Here is a 17,348-nt window from a genome sequence, read left to right as displayed (position 1 = left end):
CTTGCCCAGCAGAGGCTGGTGGCTACTGAAGTAATTGCAGTGTAAAATTGTATTCAAAAGGATTGTTCCACCCATTTGTGTTTATTTGATCTCCAATTTAGCCCAGAATGATGCCATTCCTCAGGAAAGGCTGCGAGCAATCTTACTTGCTGCACTGTGAAGGCAATCTAGGAATTAATTTTTTATCATTACAGTTGTGGGTTAATTTACTTATTTGAAAATGTAACAGCTGTTAAGTCTGCAGTACATGTTTCTGAAACATGGATTGATCGTTTTAGGGATGTTTCATCTGTTGAACTGCTAATGAACAATCACCAAGGTATCAAAGCAGAAATCGATGCCCGAAACGACAGCTTTACTACCTGCATTGAACTTGGCAAATCTCTTCTGGCAAGAAAACACTATGCATCAGAAGAGGTACTGTGATTGCTGAACATGGGAGAAACAGCAGTGCAGCTGGCCTGTCAATTTGGTTTCAGCTGCAGAAACTTGCGTTGTGTAACGTAGATTACACAGATTAATGAGATGTGCATTTCTAATGAGATGCATTAAGTCAGGGACTGTTGCGCTTCTGCTATTGTGAAATAATGTATGATTTAACTCTGTGAATTCATGTTAGGTAGCAGAGGTGGCATTTAAATTTAATATATCCTTTTCAGTCCAGGAAATGCAAAGAAACTGTTCCGCTGAGTGTTGCAGAGTGAAAGCTTTGGGGTGGCTGTGTTGGGAAAGGTGACTTCTCTGAGCAAGAGCAGAGGCAATCGTGAGACAGCTTGGGTTCTGTACAGGGGAACCACAATGCTATAAAGAGGCCTGCTAGAGGAAAGAGAGGGAAAAAATTGTCTCATGGGGAACAAATACAGGGAATACTAAGAAAAATGTATCTGACTGCTTAAGGCCTTGATCTGTTTTCTGATTTCTCTTGGCCAGAGGTAAGAGGCTCAGCCCTGGTTTTGTCCTGCCTCCCTTCGGTGGAGGGAGGATAGCCAGATGTCGTAAGATGCTGCCCACTCAGGGTGATGATATTTTCTGTGTCTACATTGCACACGAGTGCTGTGGAGTATCCTTAGAGAAACACTTGCTCAGGTACTGGGAGGTTTCGCTAGCCGGTATTCACCCTGCCAGTAACACAGGGCTTGCCCTGGCACGTTGGTGGTGTTGGCGCAGGTAACCACAGCCTTTTTGTAACCACCATGGGCAGCACATATTGCATTATTTGCTAGAAAAAGGATGGAACGGTTGCACTATTTAGATTTGTTTGTCCATTGTACTGCTTTTATCAAATAGTCTTGGTGCTGTGGTTTTAACAGATACTGTATACTTATGCAAATATGATATTTTAGTACAAATGCTGTATTTATTTATACTTTGAAGTGAAAAGCAGCTGTTATTTTCACATTTAAGTCACTTTCTGACAGTCTAGCACAATGTTAGCACGGTGTGTCCTGTCCATAAATCCCAGTGCCTTTTGCTGGTGGTAACAGCCTACTCACTGTGGTGGGGTGAGCCTGGTGCTTGTGTAACAGTCCTGCATTTTCCTCTTCCATCCAGATCAAGGAAAAACTGCTGCAGCTGACAGAGAAGAGGAAAGAAATGATTGACAAGTGGGAAGACAGATGGGAGTGGCTGAGACTGAGTAAGGACATTCTTGGATTTCTTTTGGGGAGGGCCACATGTAATTCTCTTCACTGTGTCTTTCTGAGTGTTCCTCACACCCTAACAAACAGTGCCTGCAAATGTGTTTGTACTGTAATAACAGTAAGAGTCACACCTGTGGACTGTAAAATAACTGAGAATTGGAAACCGACAAGCCCACACCAGAAGTCTTACGCTATGTGATCAAATTTGGAGCCAGGTGAAACAATTCTACTATGTTTTGCAAGTATCACATTCTACCTGTGTTTCCACAAAGGATGCACTACTCAAAAATGGGGATAAGTTAAAGCCCTGCTGCCTTATGCATGTAATGTGCCTGTGTTATCTGAGAGGCTAGAATGTTGATGTTTGCTGATAAAAGCTGTGATTTAAACAGTGCAGCATTTTGCAAGTTTTACACCAGCAACAGCAACCCCATTCGATGCTCTTAACAAGGTGATCCATATCTCATACATGGACTCAAGCCTTTGCAGCAGGCAGGTGTCCAGGATCTCAAAACCTGTAGTGCACTGCAGTCATTATCTGGGGTTCAGAGCTGCCGTGTGTACTTTCTTCATTGTTTCTGAGCCTCAGCAGGCTTTACAAAATGCAGTAGCATAGGCAATTGTCCCTCAGTTCGGTTGTTTGCACCAAGTTATTCATCAAAATTATTTGATCTTGTTCACAAAGGCTATGGAAGCTTTTTTCAGCTGTGAAGACAGAACTTTAGCACTATAGACAAGCGTAAAATCCAGCCTGCAGTCTAGCTGGTCTGTAGGCAGGGTGGTGGGAGGAAGAAAACCAGCAGATAACAGACTTTCTCCTCTGAAGAGAATAGGTTACAACAGATTAGAACAAAAAGGAACCTCCGAAACTGCAAAAGGAAATAGTCTGTAGAAGAAATGATGGTGGACCTTAATATTTTTTTTCCCTAAATAAAAAAAAAATAGGACAGATTTGTGTCTTCTAAATTATTATTTCAGTGAGCTTAATTAAGGAAAGTACTTAGCCAAAAGCATTTACTTTTTTCCCCATGCTGTTTTTAAGTAAATTCAGAAGATGCCTGATGACTTCATGATGCTGTTTGACATTAATGGCGCTGATACCTGTGCATTCTTTGCTTAGTTTTGGAGGTACACCAGTTTTCAAGAGATGCAAGCGTGGCTGAGGCCTGGCTGCTGGGACAGGAGCCCTACCTGTCCAGCCGTGAAATAGGTCAAAGCGTTGATGAAGTGGAAAAATTAATTAAGCGACATGAAGCATTTGAAAAATCCGCAGCTACATGGGATGAGAGATTTGCAGCACTGGAAAGACTGACTACGGTGAGTGCTGTAGGCAAGAACCTCTCTTGGCTACTCCCCTTTGCTTTGGTGCAGTCGCATTGTTTGGAACTGTAGAATCATAGAACGGTTTGGGTTGGAAGGGACTGTAAAGATCATGCAGTTCCAGCCCCCTTGCCATGGACAGGGACACCTTCCATTCCATCAGGTTGCTCAAAGCCTCGTCCAACCTGGCCTTAAACACCTCCAGGGATGAGGCAGCCACGACTTCCCTGGGCAGCCTGTGCCAGGGCCTCACCACCCTCACAGCAAAAAAATTCTTCCTAATATCTAATCTAAATCTCCCCTCTTTCATCTTAAGAACTCCTAGCATCACCAACCTTATCTCCACCTGTTGATCTGTTTTTTAATCAACCCAGGGCCTGAACTTTCATGTTCCTAACAATACTAAAACCCTCTCAGGTTCATTTGAACCCAACAACCTGCAAGGAAAGCTGAACTGATAAATGACCTTACTAGTCAATGAGATCTGTCTCAGGCCCAGGAGTGATGACCCAGAAGCAAATTCAAGGGCTAAGCAGTTTGCTCCAGGCCTCTGATGTTGAGGTTGTGCTGCTAAAAGGGAAGGGAGATTCTGGGGGAAGAAAACCCAGATCAAAACACTTGAAATGATTTTTGGTTAAAGGCAACAGTGTGAGGAGACAGTGGGGAGGGGGAGTCGACAAAAACTTTATTGTGTTTTGACTGCTCTAGTACAAGGCTGTATTGTCCCCTAGAAAGACATAATAACCCCCCACAAAAAATCTTTAGGAGCACAGCTGCAATGCCAGTAATTAGTGTTCGGAGAGCACATTACTGTCTTTGGAGAATAATTTTACTTTAGACACTAAAATTGCGGTGGCTTGATTTTTCACACACACTGAGCGTCACAGCTGCAGACAAAATGAACTGGAGTTTCTCAGCATCTTCAGAAATCCGACTGGTTTTATTTAGATGGTTAATTTCAGGGATTCAGATGGGTCTCTTCCAACCTGGTTATTCTGTGATTCTGTGATCTGTGTATGGCAAGCGGACAAGAGGATGTCACTTTTTTGATATTTTAATAGATTGGGCTGCTTTCTTGTCTGTCTCATTTTTGTTCTAATAGAATGAATTAGAAAAGAAACAAAGACAGCGGCAAGCTGCTGGCCAGGCAGTCTGCTTGGTGTTAAAGGGTCTGATACTGCACACCTTTACTGACAAATCCGGTGCAACAAACTTTGCATTTTAAAGACCGATGCCCTCAAATTTTATTCCAACAAACTTTAATTTCAGTAGTGTTTCAGAAAAATGTACAGAGTTTAACTTTAGTTTCTGTATATGCCCCTGAAAAAAAACCCACAGTGCTTTTAAATGCACAAAAATGTTTCATTTCTCAGTTGGAACTGCTGGAAGTACGTCGACAACAAGAGGAAGAGGAGAGGAAGAGACAGCCGCCCACTCCGGAGCCAAGCCCGAAGGTTGCGGAGGATGCAGACACCCAGCAGCAATGGTGAGCTCAGGATGTGGGAAGCCAGACTGCGTGCTTTACACTGTTTCTTTAGAGTTCTCAGGCTGAAGATGCATTGTAAAGGGAGAGTCTGGAGGTTGCCTGGTTTTGTAATGTGACCTTTTTAGAAGATTTGGTGGGTGTAGTTTATGGGGACAGGACCTTTCCCAGAAATCCGCATTCACTGCTAAGTCGAATGTTCCAGTTTTTATCATGATGCAGTGTACAGCTGCTGAGATGCACTTGGTCCTAAAGAGAGGCTGCTGTATTTACACACCTCTGTGTTGTGAATTCAGATTTCTGAACAGTCTTGGCTCTCTTCTTTAGTGAGCATCTGTTACAGGTAGATTTCAATGAAACAATGACATTTATAAAATTATTTATGTGATTGGAGTAGATTGATATGTAGGGTAACTGTCAGGAAAACCTATTTTGATTCATTTAACATTGGATTGATTCAGTTGGGCCTGAGGATTTTCAGAACTTGCTCAAATTTCTGAGATGTGTGATATTCAGTAGGAAAATCTCATTGTGGTAAAAAAGATGGGTGGCTTTCAAGAGCTTAATACAACGTCTTTTCTTTTTCCTCTCTCCCAACAGGGATGGGACAAAAGGAGAACAGGTTTCCCAGAATGGTTTGCCATCAGACCAGGAATCTCCACGGGTTAGTTACCGCTCCCAAACCTACCAAAACTACAAAAACTTTATTAGCAGACGGACAGCCAATGACCGATCGTGGTCTGGACTGTGACATACAGAATCATTTGCAGCAAAAGACACCTTTTTTCAGTATGGTTTACTGGTACTGGTTTAATCTTTTGGCTTCAGATTTTCCTGCTGTTTTTCTCTTCCTTCCCATCAGTTGACTTTTATTTAATTAGCAGCCCCTTGGAGATATATTCGCTTCACTATAATCCTTGTTTATTTGAATCTCCCCACTGACACTCAGTTGCTTTAAGGTGACACATTTATTTCATGTTATTTACTGTGAGTTTTTCATGTCGCTAATAGTATTAAGATTTTCCAGCTAAATCGTCCTTTATATGAGTAATTGAGATTTAATGAGATTACATCATAATGAAGAAGAGAACTAGAATCTGACAGGTATGACGCATCGAGTATATACTAACAGGTTTCAGCACGGCAACATTATTAAATCAGCTGCATTAGCAAGTGAGTTATTTGCAAGGCAAAAGATAAAACATGCAAACGAGGTTGGCAGTAAAGGCTGGGAGGGAGGGGAGAGTTGTAACTATTGACAAATAAAAGCCTTAAGGTTAGTTGTATAACATTCCATGCAGAATGGACTCATTGACAGCAGATAAAAATAAACGTGAAATAAAACATTAAAAACTAGTATCTAGACTTATCTTGGTATTTAGTCCTCATGAAGTATTGTCATCTTGCTGAATAGCTAATTTAGGGCTCCATTTTGCTTTGATCCTGTCCAGTTTACACTACAGCAGTTCCATTTAGTGGCACTGGAGAGACAGTGTTAGAAATGAGAGTAGGGTGCAGACCCTGATGGAGCGGTAGTGGTGCTTGTCTTTAAAAACTAAAGAAAATACACTGGTCTAAGATCCCAGCTCTTTATTTTATGTAGAGATGCAGGTTGAATGGTCCATGCTTTATTCATTCCTTCTTGATCGGGGGTGTCCCAGTGGAGTCAGGATGCATGCCAAGAATCATAATGTGCAGCCATAAAATTGCCAGTAAATGTGTATATATAGTTAAAGCATCACAGTAGCGGAGAACTGGCTTCCCTCTCCATTACCTTCCTGTAAAGCCTGCTTGCTGCAATTAATTCTTTGAGTAGTGCAAAAAATAGCACTCCTTTTTCTTATGTCTTTGAACCTCACTCTCTAAGGTGATACTAAGTGCAGGAAAGGCTCCTGGCAGGCTCTATCCAGTGAGTATCAGAGCTCTTACCCGGACGGCAAAGGAAATGTAGGCCCCTGTCCAGGGCTCTGGGAGGAAATGCCTTTCAGCACAAGCTTATCTTTTGAGCAGCCCATCCCAGTTACGTTTTAGTCTGCACACAGACTCTGTCACTGCTCTAGGATACAAAGCAGTTATACCTTTTTCTTAAATAAAGCCTTTCAGTTCATCTTTGCTATTAAGCGATGAAGTGAGCTGTCTGTTGTACATTCTTACATTTATGAAAGTATATATAGTTGTGGCAAGGAACGCAATGTGGTCTGCAAGTACATCCCAGATCATCACCATCTAGTTGGTTACCACAGCTTTATGCAACACCTGTTTGCTTCTTTTTTATTTTATTTTATGATACATAATGCATTTCCATGTTAATCTTTGCCATCTGCACTTCAGTCTTTCATGAGAGCTGTTTAGCTCAGTTTGCTGAATCCTGTGTAGCAAAACATCAGATGCACGTAGCTGTATTATTTCTGATTTGAGGTGCAAGAGTGCTGAAGCTGATCAGAATTCCGACTTCTGACAACTAGCTGAGCAGTGCAGCTGAATTGTTCTGTATTGGCTGAGCTTGTGAAGTGAGAAAGGTGATTGAAAGGATGTGCTTCAGTAATTGTACTTTTGCTGTAACTTGTCTTTCCACTTCATGATGCATGTTTTTTTTTTCTTTTGTCAGGATAACAACATAAAGCTTCTTAATGCTTTTTAAAATTCTGTATAAATTCATGCAGATGATCTGGTGACTGCCTGCATGACAGTTCTCAGAGCAGCGTAGCTGTAGCTTCAGACCCCACCCTCTGGGAAGTTGTCTGATGTGTTCTGGCTAAAAAGTACTATGTAAAAGTAATGTCTACAGATACATCTTTTTACTTGTGTTAGTACACTTATATATAAAAATTACTTTTCTATGGTGAAGAAAACTCAGTCATCAATGAAGGTCATCGTTTTAGGCACTAGCAGTGTAAGATTTCACCTATTTATTGAAGCCTATGCTACTGGCTTAAGAGATGGCTGTGGTACATAGGCTGTCATCTCTGTGCATCTGAAAAAGGCAAATATGTCTGTACTGTTTAAGCTGTGGTGCAGAGACTTAAGTTGATGAATATAATGTTGCTTCAAGCACTTTGAAAATCAAAGGGATGGCACCAGTCATTGTCACCAGCTGTCTTGTTGCATGTTATTTAAATATCCCAGGAGTAGTCCTTAGCCAGCCACTAAAGCACTTGCAACTAATCTCAGTCACGGTTAAGCAAACTGTATTCGTTTACGTGGTAACTGTTGTGTTGTAACAGTACAGTTCACTATTAATGTTTGTCTTCCATTGTGTTGTCTGTGCATGCCTGACGCATGTTTCCATTAAAGTTTGTTTAGCTCCTGTTTTTTCTCTATTTTCATGACACATTCTTCGCATAGCTGTTTATGATTCAGATTTATTTTGCTTGTTTTCTGTTAATTGTAGATAACACATGAGAAGGAAATAAAACCTGAAAGAGCATCAGAACAGCTTTTCATAGCCCTTTTACAGTCAGGACAATTTCAAGCAGATGTTGCAGGTCTGATTGTGTGATTCAAGTTGGCAGTTATCTAAAACCACAGAGTTGCATATTGCAGCACTAAATTACGTGTTGTTTCCCATAAACACACGTTATGTGGCTGGTGTTTTTAAACTGGTCTGTTTTACATCAGATTAGTGGTTATAGGTCCCCCTGAAATAGTAATATTTTCACATCTTGCTGGTATGGCTACAGAAAACATAATTCCATATTGCTGGTCACAAATATTTCCTAAATCTCAGACAAGGATCCGGACAGTTGGAAAGCCAGAGTTTGAAGTCCAGTAACCATCACTGGTCAAAAACACTTGCAAAGTGCTGTCCTTTTTCTTGAACGCAATCTATTGGCCATTGATGATCAGCACTGGTGATAATTAATTGAGCTTTCATTGGTGAATCACTGGTTATTTCACTGTCTGTGTCATGGTGGCTGTGCTGGCAGTGTTTGGTAATCTTCAGCCTCATCTGTTTACTCTCTACCCCCTTTAATGCAAGCTTTTTGTAGTATTTTGATGTTTGTATACAGTGAGATTTGACAGCTTAGAATTATCCTAACTGTGAAGAAGCATTGTCATCAATTCTTAGATCTGCTGGATAACACTTGCTGGGTAGATCTCGGTGCAGGGTAGATGTTTCCTCTCATATAAACTAGGCTGTAAGGCTGCTTCTCTTTAAGAACAGAGTAAAATAGACATGACTGAAGTGGAATGTGAGCTGTGATTCTCTCCCTGTTTCAGTGATGTAGTGTCTGTACTCTGGAGATTAAGATTGCCTAAAGGCAGTTAACCAATCCTTCCCATATTCCTAGCAAGTTGGTACATAGATCTCCCTAGGTCAATATATGAGGTACAGGGGTGTAAGGTACGATGCTGTGTACTTGGCAGGTATAAGAAGTTCTAGCAAATGGTAGCAAAATTTAGTTTGTTGCATAATAATTTGGCTGCTTTTGAATTGTCCAGGCCATGTGCAGAAGTGGGAATGTCTAATTGTGCCATTCACAAATACCTGCTTGTCTGCATAAAACCAGTCCGGAATGTTTGTCATCTACTAGAGCATTAGCAGCACTAAGCTTTAGTAACTTGCTAATAATAACAGTACACACTGGTTGTGTAATTCTTGAGCTGCTATCAATGGCTCTACATGTCAAAGTAATGGTACAAGGTAAAAAAAACTGGGACCAAGCTGTGTTTCAAAAGCTTATAGCCATTAGGATTCCAATTTAAATGATTTTTGGATGAATGGCTCCTGAAGACGTCGACAGCTTGACCAGTCAGAGCTGCTGGAAACACGGCTGCTCTCTAGGCTATCTCGATCACAGTGCGACAGGCAACGCGATCAACAAAGCAAGTGATGGGCAAGGCCTTGGTTCTGTCTTTTTTTGGGGGTAAATAGCTGTGTGATGTTGTGTGACTGTGGTGGTTTTCAGTTCCTTTAACAAAAACCCAATCCACCTAATAACGAAAGCCTGAAAAGACCTTGATAAATTGACACGTGACCTCATTTCCCTTGTCTTTAAGATCCAATATCCTAACTGGGATGGTGGAGTTGAAATGCATGGTGTAATCTTTCTAATTTCTGCATGTTTTGATTTTGTTGTGTCACTAGGGGAATGGGGGAAGCGGGAAAGGAGCTTTTACAGAAACAAATAAATTGTACAGATTTTTGTAAATGCTCCTGGGCAAATTTGACATATTTTTCTGCTGATTCATAGTTAATATCTTTTACAGACCTTTAATACTCCCATAATGCCATAAATGTATTTAAGGTGGCTGATGTGTATAACTTCTACTGTTCATCTAGGTCTGCAGAAAGTGTGATTGTTACTGTTCCAAACATTTGAGTACTTAGCAACAGAATTGAACGCTCTAATTTTAGGAATAACTGTATATAAAAGAATATGAATTTACAGAGCAAAGCACAGTAAAATTCACACTGATACTTAGTTGCTCTTATTTTCCAATCTCTCCACCTATAAAATGGGTACTAATCCATTCCTACCTTCTAATTTCCTTGCCTTCTGTGTCTCCATGGAGTGTGAGAAAGATCTTACTGGCCTGTGTCGTTCTCCAGGCAAAGTTTATACACAGCCACGTTGTGCAGGGAAACGGGTTAACTGCAGGATATCTCAGTGTTGCGAGGCTTCTCGCTTACCTTTTCTTCCACTGTTCCTAGGTGGCAGAATCTGCAGAAACAAATGAAATGGTCAATGGAGCTGCAGAACAGAGGACGAGTTCCAAAGAGTCCAGTCCTGTTCCTTCTCCAACGGGAGACCGCAAAGCCAAGACCGCCATTCAGGCCCAGACTGCTGCTACCTTACCAGCCAAAACACAGGAGATTCCTTCAGCTCAGATGGAGGGCTTCTTACACCGCAAACATGAATGGGAGACGCACAGCAAGAAAGCCTCAAGCAGGTAAAGTACTCGATGCTTAATGCAAATAGTTGCATCCAAACTCATCATGCTATAAGGTGGGAAATGTTATCCCTGCTGCTGTGGTCTTCTCATAGCTCCTAACAATCTTTCAAGCTGCGTGCATATGATTGAGCATTAGATTTGATGAAGTTGCAATCAAAGATACATGGTAGAAACCACAGTGTTAGCCATATTCAGAAGGTGGAAAACTGAGGCATAAAGATTCTGTGATTTTCTTACTTCACATGATGAATTTGTTGCAGTAGTGGGATTTGATTCCAGATCTCTTTAAGTTGTACGTTACTACAAGAAAAGAAAACCACGTAGGTGTGAGAATAGAAATGTCCATATTCTTCTGACATTTTCTGTTTGCATGTTAGCAGTTTCCACCTACTCTATAATCTGTTCAGAAGAGAAAAGCGGGTGAATGTGATTTTGTGTGCCTTAGTTGGTTCCATTCCTAAGGACCTGATCCTGCTGCTCTGAAGCAGGCAAAACTCTGACATTTCTGTCTGTGGTGGAAAAGCAGACTGGGGTCCTTTTTGACCTCAGAGAGCTCTTGAAACCAGATTTATGACTTGGCTGGCAAGGAAAATGTTGACTAGCAAGTGGTGAGCTACGTCAGCATCTGAGGGATTTGGTAGGAGCTGAAGTACTTAGCAGAGCTGAGTGCAGATCACAAATGAGTACAGTAGTATTGCGATTTTTGTTCAGCTAGAGTTGTTCACGCTGGAGAACTACTTTGAGGCAGTGACAGCCACCAATACTGGTCTCTTATACAGGACTCTTATTTCTAGTAATCATTGATTTTTATAGCTGTGTTATGGAATGAGGTGGGTGATGCCGCTGAGGGTGTTTGTAACAATCAAGGATGTCACATGCAATCTATTAGTTGGTTTGCAGCACAATGAGAATTCCTTCTCCAGTAAATCATAGTCATTAAAAGGTCAATCAGTTTCTCTCCCAAATATGCAAAGTGCCTAGTCTGCCAAACAGCCCTCCCACTGTTGGGATGTGCTTATGTGCTGTCAAAGAGAGCTCTGGAAATCTCTGCTCCGTTTGGCTCAAAGTCAGTACCTTTGTCTTGAAGCCGTGCTTTTATGGAAGAATTTGCTGTCTGTAGTTTACAGGACAATGTATGCTCAGTTCACATCTTCAGAATGAACTAGTTTCCATCATCTGATAGAAATAATTGTGTTTGGTTTCTCTCATTTTGCAAGTACAAGCATTAGATTTATAAATACTTTTGTTGTTTTCCATGTCTTGAAGATCCTGGCATAACGTGTACTGTGTCATAAACAACCAAGAGATGGGCTTCTACAAGGATTCAAAAGCTGCTGCTTCTGGCATCCCTTACCACAATGAGATTCCTGTCAGCTTGAAAGACGCAGTCTGTGAAATAGCGGTCGATTATAAAAAGAAGAAGCATGTGTTCAAGCTAAGGTAAACCTGTTGAAGGATCTTGCCGTTAGTTTCAGGTGTCGTGGGTGTGTTCACGGTGTGCATCCAGCCTAGAAACTGATCATAATTAACTACGATATCTGCCTTTCTCATCAAGCTCTTCCCAACACTGCAACATGGTCTGTTTATCAAGGGTAGCAAACACAGAAAGGTATCAAAATATTCTGTGCACTTTATTCCCATCTGGAACAAGACTAGATGTGTCTGCCTAGAGTTAGGAGCCTGCATTGTAAACTGCGGGGCTTTTCAGCTACTCCCTCTGGAACTGATTGAAAAGAGGTGAGTGTTCATGGTTCTGCTCTTTTCAAAATGAAGCCTCTTCGTTTTTTTTAGAACGGATTCAGCAGACTATTGAAGACATCTATCACATTTTTAGGTCTAGAACATGTACTTACAGACCATTTAATTTTGAAGCATGTGAAGTACTTGCTATTCAAAGGTTAAAAAATTAAGGCTTTTTTCTGAAATACTGTTTCTGCTTTACAGATCAGTCTTTTAATGCCAACAGTGAAAAATATTTTATTATTGCACAGCTGCTAGGTGAATCTGTGAAGGGCAACTCTCAATATCAACTGATCAGTTCATGTATTCCAAGATGGAACTTTTTTCTTTTTTTTTCCTTTTAGATTCACACAGGAATCCTCTAAAGATGATAGATTCCATATCCAGGAAAATTTGCTTAGGGAAATTTACCTTTCTTGAAGACAGGCCTGCAGCTGTCTAATTTATCCTTTATACTCTTTTAAACATCTCTGAATTGATAATGTTAAGGATATGGTGTTCCAAATACAAAGTTAGGCAGAAAAATCAATTGCCCTTCTCACAGAACCCTGTCACCTGCATCAAGGCTCTCGGGTAATTCAGGGTCACATATTTTCTTTACTCATTCTCATCAGGAGAGGCCCCAGAAAGGTCATCAGCTCATCGTGTCCAATTTGTCTTTTCAAGCTGAGAAGGAGGGTGTTGAACACCCAAGAGGCTGAGGTCTCTACAGATCTTTATGTGAAGGCAGATCTCTCTCAGAATGCTTAAATTATGATCTAGGCAAAGTACACCTGGAAATACTTTCATAACTTTTTAAAGAAGAAAGCAAGGCATAATTATTTTCTTCCTGGTGTCTGTCGGTCTGCACTGTTATTTTACTGTTTGATGCTTCAGTTCATAAAGAGATTTTTAAATGATTTCTTTCTGTGGGGAAAGATCAGGAAGCCTCCAGCACAGCTTCCACTGACCCTGCCTCCTACATTTTCAAAAGCCTAATGTAATGTTATTCAGTCCTTTTTTTAATTCATATGTGTCTTTGTATATATTGTTAAATGTATCCCAGTTAAACCATTTGAGTGAAATCAGCATAGAAATAAAACAGAAGGGAGCCTTCAGCGTTAGAAGAGGCAGTTGCTCATCACTAATACACAGTATGGGACCTCAAATAACACCTCTGGTAATTATGACAGCTGCAGAATTTTGCTAGGTTCCTTCAACAGCCATGAATCATAGAATCATAGAATAACCAGGTTGGAAGAGACCCACCGGATCATCAAGTCCAACCGTTCCTATCAAACACTAAACCATATCCCTCAGCACCTCGTCCACCCGTGCCTTAAACACCTCCAGGGAAGGTGACTCAACCACCTCCCTGGGCAGCCTGTTCCAGTGCCCAATGACCTTTTCTGTGAAGAATTTTTTCCTAATGTCCAGCCTGAATCTCCCCTGGTGGAGCTTGAGGCCATTCCCTCTTGTCCTGTCCCCCGTCACTTGGGAGAAGAGGCCAGCACCCTCCTCTCTACAACCTCCTTTCAGGTAGTTGTAGAAAGCAATGAGGTCTCCCCTCAGCCTCCTCTTCTCCAGGCTAAACAACCCCAGCTCTCTCAGCTGTTCCTCGTAAGACCTGCTCTCCAGCCCCCTCACCAGCTTTGTTGCTCTTCTCTGGACTCGCTCCAGAGCCTCAACATCCTTCTTGTGGTGAGGGGCCCAGAACTGAACACAGGATTCGAGGAGCGGTCTCACCAGTGCCGAGTACAGAGGGAGAAAACTGTGTTGCCTGTGACTTTTGTCTTTGTGAAGTATGGAGTAAACCTTTATAATGTCTTTTGCAAAATAGAAAAGTTCTGTCTGAAAGAATGAGTAGTGAAACAGCAATCATCAGCTGCTGGAGACCGCAAGCTCTGCAGCGCGTCCTGCTATCCTGGAACACCTCCGCTCTCCTGAGCATGTCTGTGGAGCAGAGCACACAGCGTGTGTGGTTTCTGCGTGACAACACCAGATACCAACACAGGAGCTGTTTGGCTGTACTTGTGCATGCGTAGATGTTGTGACTGTCCTGCTGTTGTTTGCTCAGTCCCATGTGTCTCATCTGGGTTTTGTCCTGTAGCTGAACAAGCAGGAATTGAAGCAGTGTGACTGCTAAGCTCAGTTCATGATGGTTATTTTCTTTACAGATTGACTGATGGCAATGAATACCTCTTCCAAGCCAAAGACGATGTAAGTTTGTTTCTCTTGTTGTTTATTTCTGATGTGGTATCTGTGTCTTAGGACACCAGGAAAAAGGCAACTGCTAAGAGCTCAGGGGTGCGCGGCAGTTCCCTGGTCTGCGGTATCATGCTTATGTGTCTAATGTGTAGCTTCAGGCGCTCCCACTGGCACCACCAGGGCAGCGAGGCTTTTTGGATACAGCTTCTAGTAGGTGTCTTCTGTGTAATTGAGGAGTGCCAGATGATGAGTTAGCACTGTGTTTCCTTTCATTTCCTGCTGCTATCCCTTCCCCTTCCACAGTGTTGAGTGAATTAAGAGAGGGCATGTGACATACAGGTCGTAACAACTTTCTGTCTTTGGGGCTTCTTGAAGGAGGAAATGAACACATGGATTCAGGCCATCACATCAGCTATCTCTTCTGACAAAATTGAAGTGTCCCCGACCACCCAGAGCACTCCAGCCTCCAGCCGTGCCCAGACCCTGCCCGCCAGCGTCACGATAACCAGCGAGTCCAGCCCTGGCAAGCGGGAGAAAGACAAAGAGAAAGACAAAGAGAAAAGATTCAGCCTTTTTGGTAAAAAGAAGTGAACTCCATCTCCACACACTGCACTTCTCTGACCGTTCCAGTGGAATTCCAGCATGCGAGCTCAGAACCAATACGTTACTCTCTGTGCCTCATGTTCCTCAATGTGATTGACATTTTTTTATTTATAGAGCGTTTTAAAATAAAAAGCCAACAAAAAAGAATCTAAAGTTACAAATGTATGAGGTGCATTGGGCAGGTTCCGTAGGAGAGGGAGGACCAGGTTTGGGGGGTTTGTTTTTGTTTTGTTTTGTTTTGTTTTTTAAAATGAAGTTAATGTAGATTAGATCTTACTATTTAAACTGTTCCTCAATTTTGTGAGGCTGTCTTGGAAAATAACCCACTCCTAGTGCTATTGGTATGCAAGGCAGCGGTGCTTTCGAATCTACTGTGCACATCAAAAACCAATGTACAAATTTTCAGAAACGTTCACTTCCATTTAAGGTTGTTATGCTGAGTCTTGACTAGTAGAGCCTCCCATTACAATTCTAACATTTATTAAAATGATGATAGCGCATTATCTTTGCTGTAACAGAGTGCAGGTATGCATTAACTTACAGACAAACCATTTATATCCTGGCATTGGTTATTAACACGACCTGGAGCTTTTCTGCATCGAGTACGACAGATGAGAATGTTGGTGTACAAGGTGGATTAGCAGGCTGATACAGTTTTAAATAATCTGTAATTTCAAATTTTTTTTTGCTGAAATACATTATATTGTATGTTTCAGATAATTCTAGTACAAAGTATAATAAGACTAGATGTATAATAAACCCTTTAAAGTCATTGATAAGTGTAAAAGTGGAACTGAAGCATTTACTGGAAAAGTAATGTTACTCAAATGGTTACTTGCTTGTCAGCTGCAGCACTGTGTGTTATAATTTTGCTACATTACCTTGCTCTTTGATACATAGTGTGCATTTCTCTGTCACTGTAACTATTGTAATGAAAATTTTCATCTTACTGCACAATCAAAAATTACATTTAATAGGAATGAACTTTCAATGACTGGGCCTGTAGTCAAGAGTAGTACTGGAACTGGCTTTCAGTTGTATCGAACTGTACCTCTAGACTTTTACCCTATCTGTTAAATATATGCTATGTCATTAAATGCTTTTAAAACTAAATATGCTGGTTAAGTTTCTCATTTCATTTCTGACAATGTTAAATCATAATTTTGACAGAGGTTCAAAAATAAAGTTATTTTAAAATGTCATCTCTCTTGTGCACTGAAACAAATGCCTTCAACTGTAATTCCATTTCTTGTGCAATTGTTCGTACTGTGATAGTTGTTCTCTCTTTCCATTTTTCTTTACCTTCCTTTTCCCTTCACTTTCCACTTGCCCTCCCTTTCGCCCTGCCCCCCAAATTAAGTGCCAAAGAATAAAGAGGGAAGGAATTAAATCAGTGTTCTGTAAAATGTTTTGACATAGATACTTTCTGTGAGAAATGAATCCAGCAGAATCAGCGGGAGTGAGCGTAGGCATCGGCTGGGGCAGCTGAACGTCTTGCCTGGTGGAGGTAAATACCCCTGCTCTAGTCTCCACTGAAAGAACATTACTTTAAGCAGTCTTAGTTCTCCAACTTCCTACCTACTCTTTGCTCAATTGCTTAAATCCTCAGTAAATCGGGCAATAACTGACCTTTGTGATCTATTGAGGACTTGTCCTGCCCAGTTAAATTTACCTGGAGTTTTTTTGTCAGTTTTTTTAAACATGCCTTTCTTAAGATACAGCCACCATAGAGCTCCTGCGATTACCTACGTTTAATGCAGCTAAAGTGACTCCAAAGCTCGCTATTTCCTTCACCATGGCAGCATTTCAAAGACTAGCATCTTTTCAGAACTTTATTTTAAGTTGGGTGCCATCTAGGGAACCATCTGGAAGGAGCAGCACCAAGCAGCCCAAATAGGCATTAGCAGTTTTGAAATTAGTGAAATACAAGGAAACGGTTTGGGGTTTTTTGTTCATTTGTTTTTAATTTTTATGATTATTAAAGTACACTTGAATATAATTTTAGATGGAAAGGAGATAAACTGCAAACTAATGAATGTCCAAGCCACGGTTTCCTGAACATGTGACCAATACAGTGTCTTAATACTTTTCATGGTGTATACTGTGTTTTCTGGGGTTTTCTTGTATCTGAAATTTTGGGTTATTAAACAACTGAATATTCTTGCACATGAGCTTTTACATTACATTGTTCCAGTCTAATTATTAGTAAAATGTAGGATAACACCACTAGTCTTGTATATGTAAAATTTAATATGATATAAAAAGCTGAGGTTTAACATTAGAATAGAACGTGAAACATTCTTCTTAGTTGATTAAGGTACATTAAAATTGTTGATGCCCATACCATTTTTGTCACTTCAATTAAGCTGTTGTGATACGTAATTTAACAGACTGATCTTGACTACCTGTTGCGTGTAATCCTGTAGCGTCTTTGTTGAACATGCCTTCAGAATTGTTTTCCTGTTTTATTTTGCCTC

At 41.0% G+C, this 17,348-nt stretch overlaps 1 protein-coding gene across 2 annotated transcripts in view; it reads left to right on the top strand.

Annotated features, from left to right (window-relative positions):
* SPTBN1 (spectrin beta, non-erythrocytic 1) overlaps nucleotides 1-16,073 on the top strand; it is a 140,049-nt gene extending 123,976 nt beyond the window's left edge. For both annotated transcript variants that reach the window (XM_069850261.1, XM_069850262.1), the window contains 9 exons: nucleotides 279-417; nucleotides 1,552-1,636; nucleotides 2,761-2,957; nucleotides 4,334-4,446; nucleotides 5,044-5,107; nucleotides 10,100-10,338; nucleotides 11,608-11,781; nucleotides 14,238-14,280; nucleotides 14,644-16,073. In XM_069850261.1, coding sequence (XP_069706362.1) covers nucleotides 279-417; nucleotides 1,552-1,636; nucleotides 2,761-2,957; nucleotides 4,334-4,446; nucleotides 5,044-5,107; nucleotides 10,100-10,338; nucleotides 11,608-11,781; nucleotides 14,238-14,280; nucleotides 14,644-14,859 — 1,270 coding nt within the window. In that variant the 3' untranslated portion in view covers nucleotides 14,860-16,073. The remainder of the gene's footprint in view (nucleotides 1-278; nucleotides 418-1,551; nucleotides 1,637-2,760; nucleotides 2,958-4,333; nucleotides 4,447-5,043; nucleotides 5,108-10,099; nucleotides 10,339-11,607; nucleotides 11,782-14,237; nucleotides 14,281-14,643) is intronic.
* Nucleotides 16,074-17,348: the final 1,275 nt, after the last annotated feature.

This window comes from Phaenicophaeus curvirostris, chromosome 2 (assembly GCF_032191515.1).
Source record: "Phaenicophaeus curvirostris isolate KB17595 chromosome 2, BPBGC_Pcur_1.0, whole genome shotgun sequence".
In the NCBI taxonomy this organism is placed as follows: domain Eukaryota; kingdom Metazoa; phylum Chordata; class Aves; order Cuculiformes; family Cuculidae; genus Phaenicophaeus; species Phaenicophaeus curvirostris.
The sequence above is the reverse complement of the archived record's forward strand: the minus strand, read 5'-3'. Positions and strand labels throughout refer to the sequence as shown.